At 55.6% G+C, this 12,884-nt stretch overlaps 4 protein-coding genes across 4 annotated transcripts; 2 read left to right on the forward strand and 2 right to left on the reverse strand.

The window, feature by feature from the left end:
• Positions 1-1,315: 1,315 nt before the first annotated feature.
• On the forward strand, positions 1,316-2,168 carry GLOTRDRAFT_82039 (UPF0220-domain-containing protein). The gene is made up of 3 exons (XM_007872588.1): positions 1,316-1,488; positions 1,544-1,825; positions 1,908-2,168. The coding sequence occupies exons 1-3, from the start codon at positions 1,375-1,377 to the stop codon at positions 2,067-2,069; spliced, it is 558 nt and encodes a 185-aa protein (XP_007870779.1). The 5' UTR covers positions 1,316-1,374; the 3' UTR covers positions 2,070-2,168.
• Positions 2,169-3,380: 1,212 nt separating this feature from the next.
• Positions 3,381-4,290, reverse strand: GLOTRDRAFT_112642 (uncharacterized protein). Its single transcript, XM_007872589.1, is given in 3 exon segments — positions 3,381-3,424; positions 3,443-4,166; positions 4,227-4,290. 2 exon segments carry the CDS (start codon positions 4,256-4,258, stop codon positions 3,704-3,706), a joined length of 495 nt encoding a protein of 164 aa, XP_007870780.1. The 5' UTR covers positions 4,259-4,290; the 3' UTR covers positions 3,381-3,424; positions 3,443-3,703.
• A 2,124-nt stretch (positions 4,291-6,414) lies between these two features.
• GLOTRDRAFT_133645 (uncharacterized protein) lies at positions 6,415-7,238 on the forward strand (the record flags this gene model as incomplete). The annotated part of the gene is made up of 2 exons (XM_007872590.1): positions 6,415-6,622; positions 6,673-7,238. 2 exons carry the CDS (start codon positions 6,415-6,417, stop codon positions 7,236-7,238), a joined length of 774 nt encoding a protein of 257 aa, XP_007870781.1.
• Positions 7,239-8,155: 917 nt separating this feature from the next.
• GLOTRDRAFT_118248 (uncharacterized protein) lies at positions 8,156-9,546 on the reverse strand. The gene is made up of 6 exons (XM_007872591.1): positions 9,456-9,546; positions 9,374-9,408; positions 9,157-9,318; positions 8,889-9,105; positions 8,743-8,834; positions 8,156-8,692 (listed from the first exon to the last, which is right to left on the reverse strand). The coding sequence occupies exons 1-6, from the start codon at positions 9,536-9,538 to the stop codon at positions 8,490-8,492; spliced, it is 792 nt and encodes a 263-aa protein (XP_007870782.1). The 5' UTR covers positions 9,539-9,546; the 3' UTR covers positions 8,156-8,489.
• Between the last annotated feature and the right edge of the window lie 3,338 nt (positions 9,547-12,884).

The raw sequence follows: 12,884 nt of genomic DNA on the forward strand, positions 1-12,884 counted from the left end.
AGCACATTCTGGACGTGATCATGAGCATAGACCATAATGATATTACAATACACATACCCGATTCACCCTGACCCCAGATGCACTCCACCAACCAAAGCTCAATGTTTGAGTGAATAAAATATCCTTCTGAGTGTTCCTGTATGAATGTGAGTGACATGTCGGGGAAAGTTCCTCATCACTTACCAGTTAGCAATGAGTGTTGGACGTCACAGCCAGAGCTCTGTCACGCAGGCAGTCAACTGTCTCGTGGTGCGGCGGACAGGCGAGTCAGCGACAAGGAGCGGGAAATCGGAGTGAGAGTGAGAGTACGAGTGAGAGTGAAAGACGGAGTTGAAGAAGTGGAACGACTTGAACCACGGGTGAAGTCGCTCGAGTTCAATCTCCGCTCCAATTCAGTTCGCGTCAGACACGTCCCGTCCTTGATATTTCTCTAAGTCCCACAAACGGATAGTGGGGACTTGTGTAGCACTCCTTACGCTGTAGTACTACATCTGTTCCGGTTGCTCTAATCAATATTATTAATACCTAAAATACTTCGAGGCCTCAAGTCATCCTGTAGTCCAAGGTACAGGCTTTATATGCAGCGCAAGGTATCATCTCTACCTGAGGTTATGAGCTAATGTCCAGTAAAGCCCAAAGAGGATGTCAACTCGGTATCAGGGCGGTCTTGCTCAGATGTCCCTCGCTAAGTCTCAAGAAGACGCCGCTCTGACCTTAGCGCTGACATCTCAAATGATGGCGCACACATCTCTGGGCAGAAATGCCGAAACAAGGTCACGTCGGGGTCTACCGGGCCTTCCGAAGCAAGGTCGACGCGAGACCTCGGCTGCGACCTCACGAGAACCTTACGACGCATTGGGCGTGTAGCTCCCCCAGATTGTCTATGGCAATATCGAAGATGTGAAGCCATAATTCTGGTGGGAGCGTTTCTGCAGGTGCTGGCTCTCTATCCGAGGCTCCTGCAAGCAGCGCCATGCCCAGATGCTTCACCTTGTTGATGTAGTGGGTGTAGGGCTGTCGAAGCAGCCCGGCAGCGAGGATAATTACGGGTCTGCCTATGTTCTGCCAAGCCCGAGAGTAATCGTACGGTTACAGTCGCTTGAACGCACTTTCTGCGTTCCGTGCAGGGAGATTTCTAGAGTACAAGACCAGTGCAGGAAAAGCTGCAGGATCAGGAGGGATGATTGACTTCCGTAAAACACAAGCGTGGGCGATTCAATGAGTCGGAAGGACCGGAGTAAACGCGCACTAAGATTATGAAGTCTCCCGGTCCTCCCGATAAGTCCCCGGTGGACAGCACCTCCCACGCCTCCGACCTCGCCTTCGCCGCTGCGGGCAACGACGAACAAACAACTCCTACCGCCGCCGCCAACGATGTCCCTCCCGCGAAGCAACTACGACCCGCGGCGCGTCTGCGTCAACCCCTTCCCCAACGTCTCCCTCGACAAGCACAAGCGCTCCATCGGCGTCTACCTCGCCGGCGCCCTCGTGAGTACCCCCCTTGCCCGCCGTTGCCCAAACACTCTCCTTACCCGGCACCCAGTTCGCATTCGCCTGCTGGACCTTCTGGGACGCCGCCATCCTCTCGCGGCATGCGCGTCCGCCTTCCGATGAGCCCGCGTACGGCGTGCCCGTGCACGTCACCTTCGTCGACTGGGTCCCCGGGATCTGTTCCGTGCTGGGCTTCATCATCGTCAACCTGATCGACAAGGACCGCGTGCGGGGCGACGATGCGTTCAGCGGGGACGGCGGCGCGGTGTGGCGCGCGCGGTTGTTCCTGTTCATTGGGTTCGCGTTCATGGCGGGCGGCTTGGCGGGCAGTATTGTGAGTGCTTTCGCTTCCATCTGCGTAGCGATATGGGGGGTATGGTGTCGCGAAGATGTTATAACTGACTCATGCATGACAGGCTCTGCATGTTCTGAAGTATTATCTCCACGAGTACCCGGAGCAGTTCCTTTACTACGGGTACGCGAACATGTCGCAGAACGTGTGTTTCATGCTGTCGGCGGTGGTCCTCTGGCTCGCGCAGAGCAGCAGCTCGGAATATGAGTACAACTTAACCCTATGAGAGGGGGTAAGTACGCGAGAGACCGTCAGGGGGTGGTTGTACGTCCTGTTTTCTGTACCCCAATAAATCACTGCCACCGATGAATAGAGGTGTGATGGCTGTACGGTGCTTCATGTCCTGGAGCGGGTCGCGCGCAGTCCCTCGCTCTGATCAAACTACCGTCTGTGTGGACAGTCAGCGTCTCTCGCTCGCTTAAGCTCAGTGTCTGCTTAGATTCCCACTCAGTGAACATTGCTTATATAAATCAGACTGGGACGGATGTAGGGAAGTCTAAGACGAACACAAACAGGTAAGTATACCCTAGTCAATAACCTGAATCAGAACTGTAGTCACTCTCCGCTCCGGACTCCTCGTCCGACGTCGCGTCCCCCACGACGTCCTGATCCTCGCCTGCGTGCTCACTCTGGCCGGCGGGACGACCCTCGTTCACCTGGTCACACCCCTCGGCAACGCTCAGACTCGCTGGCGGGCGCAGAGCGACCTCCCGCGCACTCTCGCACAGACGCGCGCGATGCTGCTCTGCGCAGTCCCGCACACCGCGGACCTCGAGCGCCCCCAAGTCGTGGCCGCGTGAGCGGAGAGCGCGCGCGAGGTCCCGGACAAAGTCCCCGGTGTAGGGGCCGCGGTCGTCCTCCTCGATGCGAAGGCTCTGCAGGTGGGGAAAGAGGAGCGCGGCGTCGAGACGTGCGGGTGCTTGCTCTCCCTCCGGGGTGGCCGCCCCGCCTGACAAGGCGTCGAGGAACCCCGCGTCCGCACCGGCGACGCACAGCCTGGCGACATTGGTCAGATGCCCGAACCGCCGCCGCCACTCCGCGGAAGACATGCGAGCGCTACCGACGTGGAGAGAGTCCACCTGCGCTGCCTGCGTCGTGCTATGCAGGGCGATGTCCAGCAGTTCTTTTTCGAGTTCGTCGGGGTTGCCGACGCCCTCGTGGCAGTTGTCTGATATGGAGATGGAGAACGTCGGCAAGCGTGCCGTATGCGCGTCGCTCCATGCCTCGACCTTGTGCGAGCGCTCCGTGTAGTCGTCCTCTTCCTTGACATGGCATGTCAGAGCAACCTTCCGCGCACAAAGGTTCGGGGCTATGTTGCGTAGCAAGCAAGCTCGGAGAGGCTCGGCGAAACGCTGGGGATGTGGTGAGTTGCGCAGCGGAGAACCTATCGCCAGGCGCTCACCTCGTCGTTTAAGTAGGGTATGACAAGCGCGACGTCCAGCGCAGCTGGGCATGAGATGCTCCCCAAGAGCACACAGCACGAGCTAAGGGGTGCCTCCAGGGAGAGGTGCCGCAGACGCGCCATCTCCACCACTGCAGGCTCGTCCTGCGACGGCAATTCGTCGTAGCTAGCGCATAACCGGATCTCGGCCCTCAGCGATTCAAGAAGGGGCAGGCCGCTCAAAAGCTCGAGCGTTCCCTGCGGCCCGACGCCACGCTCTATGGACAGGGACGTGAGCGATGGGAGGAAGAACGCCCTGCACTCGCGCAACCCCACGCGCGTGTCTAGCGTCCGGAGCCGCGGGAATGCCAGCTCCGATAGAACAGGGAGCGGGTCGTAGACCCCCGCGCACACCGAGAGCGCCAGGGACTCGAGCAGGGGCGCCTGCCTCCCGCTCAGCTTCCTAAACAACCCGGGCTTTACGTGCTTTGTGCAAAGATCCAATGCGCAGATGCGGCTGAGCTGCCCAGGGCCGCTCTGCATGCTTCCACGGCGAGGGGGCGCTCCCGATCGAGCGCGCCGACCACAGTGAGGGGCAGCCCGCGGCTCCGCTCCAGCGCCGCCCGGACGTACCGCGGATTCTCTAGCCCGACGTGCGCCCATAGCGCCGGCGCGCCCAGCGCGAGCCTGCGCCAGTCGCTGCACATGTGGGTGATCTTCACCAGCCAATCTGGCTCGTGGAAGGCGCGCTCTACCCAGGCAAGGCTGATGATGCGCAAGAGAAGCTCCATGGGGAGATGCCCGACGGGCGGGAGCTTGTTCCGTGCGCGCTTGAGCCGGGCGAGCTCCAGCTCGTACCGAGCGATCTGCTGTTCCGCCTCTGCTATCTTCTGCGCGGCGGGCGGGCGGTCGGGCAGAGTGCTGCTCCACGGCTTTTTAGCGCTGTGAATGGGATGTTGGTTGGCCCTGCGAGAAAGACAATGTATGCAGGAGGACACGTACCGAGTTGCATGTTCATGAGCTGGAACCTCCATGGAAGAAAGCCGTGCGTCAGGTGCAACACGGTGGGAGGTCGGCGTGATTTTAAATTCTCTTGTATTTGTGCTTCTATTATCTAGAGACTGCGTACTGTTGAACTGGGCGCTGACTTAGCTGCCAGGTTCTACAACGTACCAGAACGTACCGGAACCCTCTGGAACATTCTGGTATATTCCATTATTGTACAAGGGCACGGAGCTCATGTGGGTCAGTGACATCATAGGTGGAGCTCAGTAGGATTATAGATATTCCACGTAGCTTAGTCAGCCTATGGGCCACAGTGTATATAAACCCTGCAGCTCTGCTGCCTAATAAAAAAAAAGGGTCGTTCATACGAGCTTTACCAGTAGCTACAGCATCCAACCAATACAGGTGAGTTGTGTAGGGCGCACTGTGCGTGCTGCTGCCTCCATAACTCTTCATCACGTACTCCGCGCAGACTTGGTAGGAGGGCGCATGTACATGTGTGGCTCAGGCAGCCACAACTCAACGCGTGGTCACGTGTGACCACGCGTTTCCCACGAACTCAAGACTCTCCCGGGCCCGCAGCCGCCGCCCAAGCCACACTAGTACTGTACTAAGTCCGACGTTCGTCCCTCACGTCGGACTTATGCACGATAAGTTTTTGTCTATTTTGTCGTATTTCCTGGAGGTTGCGATTCCGTATCGTTTTGCGGATTGCTGTAATATGTGTTTCCTCTGACTGGCATCAGCTGTAGCTCTGCACTGATGACATACGCACTGTGAGCCCCAAGGACGGGTAATTTCACCATGTAACCGGGTGAAATTCGTGAATCACCCAGAAAGTGAGTGACAAGTGGGTACTGGTGATTGCACGGTTGAAATTTACCTATTCCATTTCACCCAGAAAGCGGGTGAATTTACACGGGCATAAAATGCGGGCTTGACAGTACCCAAGAAATTGGTGAAAATCACCATGTGAGACAAAGGCCATTGTTATTCCCTCATAAATTGCATTTAATTTATATCTTTGACATGTAATATATTGAACTCTGTAAATACTGCTTATTCTCTATATCCGGAGGTGAGGAATCAGCTTTCAAGTGAAAAAGGATGGATCATTTCTCAATTCCTCGTCCTACCAAGGTATAGGTGATCATTAGATCAAGTCCCTTCCTTTACAGCGGTAAATCAAAGGGAAACCCAAGTTGTACCATCTCGCACTCCTATGTTTTCTCACTTCCATACGGTTGAAAGGTTTTACGAATTACACCTCAGACCCAAAGCTCAGACAAAACACCAAACTGCTCAGCCAGATGAGCATAAACAGAGTTGATGGGACCCATCATATACGTGGGGTATGAGCGTCGTTCTGTTAGCTTTGCGGTTGCATCACAGACAGAGGTGCGAGAAAGCAGCTAGGTCTTTGCTTGCGACGCTGATGCTCTCTTTGACGCAATAGCGACACAGGCAGACAGGCGGTGGATGGCCTGTACTCTTGCGATGTTTCATCATCCATCCTCTTTTATCAATCGTAGCTTATCCACGATGACAACTGGGGCTGGCACAACCGGTACGCTTCGTCTTTGAACTTTTTTTGTTATCATCAGTGCCTAGGTTGACGTTGGATATACCCAGACCTTGTTCGGCCATCAGCAACCTCCGGCGATACCTTACCTCTGATGTTGACGCTCCCATGGCCGAACATGCGCGGGAATATGAGAGTGTGCTGGCCGAAAGTCAGTCGGACGGTAAGGCCGACCTTGGCATTAATTTATGTCTGCATTCGCGAGGTGTATCTGCGGTTATCCAGGTCTTTCCTAAATTTATCCTGCAATGACTGATTGTCGTATTGCTATGAAATCTCCGTTTCTAAAAAAACAGGTGACGCCTTTCGAATCTCAAGCTCTTTTCCTTGCCACGCGGTTCAACGACGTTTTCGATGTCCGTTCACCAAGTAGGCTCCCCTGAAGGTTGTGTGAGCTGCTGTGGATCTGAGGACATACTCATCTGCCCCTCTAGCGAGAAGTCATTCAAAAGAGCTCCCCCGCCTCGAGGTTTCCTGTCTCCGATGTGCACACGCACTCGTCACACACGGGGACTGGCACGAGGCCGACTTATGTCGATTTAATCCTTACCGATAAGTATGACAGTCTAGGGCTCATCCTTGTCCACCACCCCGGTCGCCCTCATGTTCTCGCTAGTCCCGACGGTCTTGACCACTGCCGCGGCTTTCAAACGCCTCTGGCAATGTTTTGATTGCACACAACAGGAGACTAGTACTCCACCCGACGTAGAGCTTGGTCCTGTTCGAAATGATTTGATTCTATCTTCAAATATTCCCATCCCCCAGCACCCTGAACGAACGTCAGCGACAATCCCTCAGATAGACATTGCTGGTAAGTAAAATCTTCCTGCTAGAACCACGTACTAATCACATCGGCACTAGGGCAATTCAGTTACGGTATACGAGCGCTTATAAATATGGTATCAAATGCTGTGGTCTCGTCAGCTGCGTCCCCGTCAGGTCCCCCCACCCACCCACCGCTAGCCTTGTCTTCGGACAGCCAGGTACTGCTAGGTAATCCAGCAATTAATCGGGGTTTGCCCACTGCAAGTACGACCTCATGGATTCCCCCGCTGGCCCAGCGTCTACCACGGTCGGAGGGCCAGGCAGCGAACGGTGGCGCATTCCCAGCTCCGCCACCATCGAATCTCCCCCCGCTACATCTCGCCTCGTTGAAGGACATCCGGGTACTCGGAGGACCCATGGAGAGGGATGCGAAGCAACGGGATGTGACGCTCTCGGAGGGAGTTTCGACCGCTGCAGGAGGATATGAACGTTCGCGGTGCTCAAGGGGGACTGCACTCTTCCCTACACCCCACCTGTCCCCACCAGCGCCGGTCGCTAGGTCGCATGTGTCCGACACCCGTCTTCCGATCCAGCCTCCCCCTCCATTCCCGGTGCCTGTGGACAGGCATGGCCTCTCGCAGAACTCAGTGCGGTCTGCATAGGATCTTGAGCCGGGCATGCTTGCAGCCGTCGGATTGGATGCCTCGAATGCTGGTCCCCCGCATCCTGGATATTCTATGTTGAATGATCAGGATGAAGATACTATATCGTGGAGTCCAAGCCGGACACTCCGTCGTCGGTCGCAACTTCTAATGGGTCAAATCTCAACGGTGGGCCATCTGGAGCACCCGTCCCAGGGGGCGCAGATGGGAACACCAGCACGGGAGTACCTTCGTCAGCCCCAACCCCACTGGACACGTCGACGGTTATCGGGAACGATGGCCCATCGCCCATCGCCCGTCGCCCATCATCGAGCTCGTGACGTGTGGATGCTTGCCCTCTACGGAGGAATCCCTGCTCTCTTTGGGCTGGCGATCGCAGCGATGTTGGCGCACTTCCTCAAAGACATCACAGCCAGATTTACAGTAGCTGGCGAGTCTCACATTCTAGTATTACCCGAACAGCCAAGTTAACCAGCGCACAGCTGTTGTTATAGCTTGCTGGTCCCTCGTCGTAGGGGCGAAGGCCATGCTGGTGACACGTGAGATCCACTAATCATTCGTCTTGGCGCTTCCACTACACAACATTCGCAACCTGTACAGTGGAGGTTAACATGTCGCAGATGTGCCATCTCCACCGCTGGAGGCTGGTCCTGGTCCTGCGACGGCAGTTTGTCGTAGCGGCCCTCCATCAGCAAACACAAGAAGGCCCTGACGGCGTCAGACCTCGTTCGACCACTGGCAATCAGATTGCGAGAAATGCCGCCAGCCGCTGAGACCGTCAGAACGTCGACTTTTGAGCTGTCAGACCCTGCAGTAAAAACAGCTGTAGCAAAACATGTTCTGTGGTCTGTGTCCAGGATAGTGCATAATGTGAAAATAGGAACCAAAATAGCGTGGATAGGCCTGGCAGTTCAGCTTCCTTGCATAGCTTCGGTCAGACTGTCAGGCTGACAGAGCTTCTTGTGATTGCTGAGGGGGGATCAGGGCGGGCGTTCGGGCTGCGCAGACTCGGATACTGGTAGTAGTACGCCGTGCAGGGCCGGAAGCAGGAACGCGTCTCCAAACACGCACGGCGCAGAGGGAGACAGCGTAATACTAACCGCAGGGACCCCAGACCCCCTCGCATGTGCTAGTACCCTACACCGACAGAAACGACGACTCTATGAGACCCCGGCGCCGGGGCACCGTCCTGCTCTAGCAGTGCACGCGTCTTTACCTCCGTATCGATCCCCGCTCCTCCTCCGCCCCTGCTCACTCCGCCTTCCCCCGCGCGAGAACCTGCGCCACCCCCGCGCGGCCCTCCACGACCTCGCGCACGACGCCCAGCGCGTGCGCAAAGTCGCCGAACTCGACGTGCGGGATGCGCTCGCGGCGGCAGTAGGCCGCGAGGTCGTTGTCGCTGTCGGGCTTGACCTTGACGAAGAGGAGGTCGGCGTGCCGCGCGGCGGACATGTCTGCGGGGCGGGGTTAGTGTGGTGGGGGCGAAGGGGGAGGAACGGCATGCCTGAGACGCCGTCGCCGAAGAAGAAGAGCGTGGGCGGGTTCGCGAGCTGGCGGTAGGGCAGGATCGCCTGGCTCTTGTCGTGCCCGAAGCCGCTGCGGCGCGTTCAGCTCGTACAGCCGCCCGTGCGTGAAGGGAGCGCGGCGCACCTGGTCGGATGCCGATACTTGATCGCCCACGAGCCGTCCGGCTTGACGTCGACGTCGTTCGAGATGATCTCGATCTCCTGCGCCTCGTCGTCGCCGATGAGCGCAGAGAGGACGGCGCGGATGAGCGGGGCCATGCCGCTGGAGACGATGATGACGGGGATGTCGTGCGCCTTGCAGTACTGGTAAAAGTCCTTGAAGCCCGGGTCGAGCTTGATGTCTGCGTGCGTCGTGAGCAGAAAGGGCAGGTAAGCGAGGGCAGGACACGCACTCTTCTTGAGGACGTCCTTGCACTCGTCAAAGGTGTGCCCGTTGTTGGCGACGCTCTCGAGCATCTCGCGGAAGGCGTCGCGGAAGGTGACGCGCCCGGAGAGGATCTCGACGTTGCCCTCGCGCCGCTTGTCCTTGCCAAAGCCGAGGTTGTCCGTCAAGTCTGTGTGGCACCGGATGAGCGCGTTGTATTCGTGATAGTATGGGCAGACACGTACAGTCATTGGAGTCGTAGTTTGTGATTGTGCCGTCCCTGCGTCGGGTTAGGAATCGGGAAAGGGGACGGAGGGAAGAGCGCACCAGTCGGAGAGGACGACGAAGTTCTTGTCCTTGTGGAGCGGCGGGTAGGGCAGCGTGCTCTCGGGCGCGGGCGCGGAGGACATGGCTGGAGGTGAGGATGGCTGTTTCGGGGCGTTATCTATATCTATCGCTTAGATCGGTCGAGCCAATCAGAGCCGCTTCTTCAAGCTTCAGTCTATCCACTGCCTGCCCCCCACCCAAACTCGCCGCGACGTGCCCCGGTTCACGGTTCAAACGTTCATGGCTTGGCATGTCCAGGGTGATCTGCCGTACGTGCACGGACAGTCCCAGTCGGAGCGGGGCCGTCTTTGCTAACTTGGCTGCGTTTGTTTTGCCACAGGCCCATGCTAGTGCGGTTGTCTTCCGCAATGAGTACGTCGGATCCGACTCGACGTTCGGGCCAGCATCCGAGCACGGGTCGGGGTCGAACAAGCATGGCACGGTGTTGGAGAGTGCAAGTGGGCTATACATAGCACGAACCACCTCGCGAATGACGGGTTCTCTCCAGGCGGGAAACCATCCTTTCTACGGCCCGCTTATCCATGGAGACTCCGGTGCCCGACCATTGCAAGCTCAATAAAAGTACCGGGCCGTCACCGACATCCCGCGCCGATGGGATTCTTGGTTCTGAAGCCCGTCCGCTCCGCCAGAGCCGTGGCTGCTTTGCCGCAGGTAAACACTAGTATTGGACTCAAGGGAGGGACCCGCTCGTCAGGTGAGGAAAGCCCACGTTTGCCGCTGGAACTTGGAAGGCAGACATGAGCTGCGCGTCGAGCATTCGTCGACTAGTTCATGCGCTTCGCGGACTTGCATGCACACCGAGTCGCACATTCAGCTAAGGATTGCAAGAAAAGGCAACCCGTTGGTAGGCTTGATCCTGCGCCTCTTAGAAAAGACTTAGTAGATGAGCAACTGTCTTTAATGGAGGCTTGTACCAGGCTCCTAAACCATCCGTCCTTAGCGTTCTCGCTCCTCCTTTACTAGGGCGCACGTGCAGTGTTATATAATACAAATCTATTTTTAATTTATTACCGGATACAGAACGAACAAGAGGAGGAGAACGCTATAGTCTCCCGAAGTCAGACCGTATTGCCTCCCTTATAAGGCAGGTGGAGGGTGGTCGGCATATAACGTGATGAAGAGTTATGGAGGCAGCAGCACGCACAGTGCGCCCTACACAACTCACCTGTATTGGTTGGATGCTGTAGCTACTGGTAAAGCTCGTATAAACGACCCTTGTCATTAGGCAGCAGAGCTGCAGGGTTTATATACACTGTGGCCCATAGGCTGACTAAGCTACGTGGAATATCTATAATCCTACTGAGCTCCACCTATGATGTCACTGACCCACATGAGCTCCGTGCCCTGTACAATAATGGAGTATACCAGAATGTTCCAGAGGGTTCCGGTACGTTCTGGTACGTTGTAGAACCTGGCAGCTAAGTCAGCGCCCAGTTCAACATAACGGTCTGCTTCCAGTCGCGCCTGCCTTGGCTGGCTCACCGATTTCAACATCACGTGAATTGTCCCACGGCCTTTGCCTCTATTCTCTGCTCTACTTTCGCTGCCTGGATGCATAACCAGGTTCTCTTTTGACTGCATCTACAATTGAATACCATGTAATGGTACAGTTATGTGTTTTCATAGCATCAAAACACTCAGAATATGCGACAGGACCATGGCAAGAGTTGCTGACTCAGCACCTCTGGCTCTTCCTAATTTGGACACCATCTCATCCTTTTGCCTCCCCGGCGTGTTTGTGAGCCATAGCGCCCTCGCACCTTGCACCCGGTGCACATTGGAAGGGTATATGCCGGACTAAAGCAGAGTATGGATAATTTAATGTATATTTTAATTGGCAAGCATCATATACCAGCACAAACTGCATGGCAACAGCAGAAATGTAGCAGTTAATGAGGATTCATGTCTCCCTTACCTCTCTATTGCTCTGGAATACACATAATAAGGCTACACACACATTGTGAGGGCAAAGGACAACCTGAAAGAGCTTCAAACGCGCTCATACTCGCGTTCGCCACTGCAGCGAGCGCGTCCTAAATGAGTGCACGTGACACTACAGGGTCCGAATATGCCTAATGTGCCAAGTGCCGCGCGACTGGATGCAGACTAAGAACGCTATAGGACGGCTGGCACAGATGTCGTCGCCGAGATCCCCGAGGTTGACAAAGCGGACGGTGGCTGAAGCCTTTCACCAGCGGTCGGCGGGCCTTCACGCAACCATTTACAACTTATTACCTTGGGATTTACCACTCGGTGTACTTTATAGTAATGTAAAAATGTCCTAACTGAATGGTATACTCATGCAATGGTTATCAGTAGTACTGAAGGCTGAATATCCGGCTGAAGAGGCATAATTGCTATAGACAAGCCCCTCTGAGTGTCAGAGGTATACCAAAGGTATTTGCATTGGTCTTGAACTATTTTAGCACCCGTTTGTATGTGTTCTGCGTGAGCTCAACGAGGTAGGTGTCTCTACATCGCCCGCCAACCGCTGCTGAGAGGCTTCAGCCACCGTCCGCTTAGTCAGCCTCGGGGATCTCGGCGACGACATTTGTGCCAGCCGTCCTATAGCGTTCTCCTCCTCTTGTTCGTTCTGTATCCGGTAATTCTCATATAATACATTTTCTTACATAATATTTCACTTCTGCCCTAGTAATTAGAGGAGCGCGAACGCTAAGGACGGGTGGTTTAGGAGCCTGGGCTTGTACCCGTTTAGTATCAGTGTCGCAGAAGTCCCCCCCAGGCTCTCGCGCGTGCTCAAAAAGGCAGGATTCTCCGCCCAAAACGGCAGATGCACATGGTTGGCATCTGCCGAACCTCGGCACGTATATAGTCTCGACCTCTTCAATGGTTCCTCTACCCTACACCGAGGGTTATACTGCCTATAACTGTGAGGTCGCTGATTAGATAAGCGACACCACGGAAAGTCTTCAACGTTCGAGTCTCTCACAGGGATGAGTAGCAAGAGATTCGTGTTCGAAAAAGACTTAGGTATGAGGTACATGGGCTGGGCTTTTATACTACGAGATTACATGTACCGAATAGAAGAGATAGAGACAGAAAATAGAAGAATACGAGAAGAGACAAAATGAATGCGAAGAGGATTAACTCGAAGGCTCCGAAGGAGCCGTATAGCTTAGAGTCCGAATATAGTAGCGAGTAGCCGAATAAGGAATCTACTGGCCGAATACGGTAGCGAGCGCGGGTGCGTATCCTTACATCCGCCCTCCAAGGACTACTCATAGTCCTTCTCTAAGCCCATCGCGCGAGTTACATGGTCTTTGGGTCCTCCCAATCGACCTCGGGACCATCCTCCATGTCAGCGTCTTCATCTGCGTTGTCGTGTCCACGATCAGGTTGGTCATCGACATCGGACGCTGCCTCGTGAGGTTCCTGGTCGTCGTGGCC

This window comes from Gloeophyllum trabeum (assembly GCF_000344685.1).
Source record: "Gloeophyllum trabeum ATCC 11539 unplaced genomic scaffold GLOTRscaffold_00018, whole genome shotgun sequence".
Lineage (NCBI taxonomy): Eukaryota > Fungi > Basidiomycota > Agaricomycetes > Gloeophyllales > Gloeophyllaceae > Gloeophyllum > Gloeophyllum trabeum.

What these genes read in the sequence shown, in the direction of transcription:
- GLOTRDRAFT_82039 (XM_007872588.1), top strand. Translation starts at nt 1,375, where the DNA reads ATGTCCCTCCCGCGAAGCAACTACGACCCGCGGCGCGTCTGCGTCAAC. An exon ending in TCTACCTCGCCGGCGCCCTC is followed by an intron (nt 1,489 to 1,543) that starts GTGAGTACCCCC and finishes CCCGGCACCCAG; the next exon opens with TTCGCATTCGCCTGCTGGAC. An exon ending in GCGGCTTGGCGGGCAGTATT is followed by an intron (nt 1,826 to 1,907) that starts GTGAGTGCTTTC and finishes CATGCATGACAG; the next exon opens with GCTCTGCATGTTCTGAAGTA.
- GLOTRDRAFT_112642 (XM_007872589.1), bottom strand. Translation starts at nt 4,258, where the DNA reads ATGGAGGTTCCAGCTCATGAACATGCAACTCG. An exon ending in GCTCATGAACATGCAACTCG is followed by an intron (nt 4,167 to 4,226) that starts GTACGTGTCCTC and finishes TCCCATTCACAG; the next exon opens with CGCTAAAAAGCCGTGGAGCA.
- GLOTRDRAFT_118248 (XM_007872591.1), bottom strand. Translation starts at nt 9,538, where the DNA reads ATGTCCTCCGCGCCCGCGCCCGAGAGCACGCTGCCCTACCCGCCGCTC. An exon ending in AAGTATCGGCATCCGACCAG is followed by an intron (nt 8,835 to 8,888) that starts GTGCGCCGCGCT and finishes AACGCGCCGCAG; the next exon opens with CGGCTTCGGGCACGACAAGA. An exon ending in CTTCGGCGACGGCGTCTCAG is followed by an intron (nt 8,693 to 8,742) that starts GCATGCCGTTCC and finishes CCCGCCCCGCAG; the next exon opens with ACATGTCCGCCGCGCGGCAC.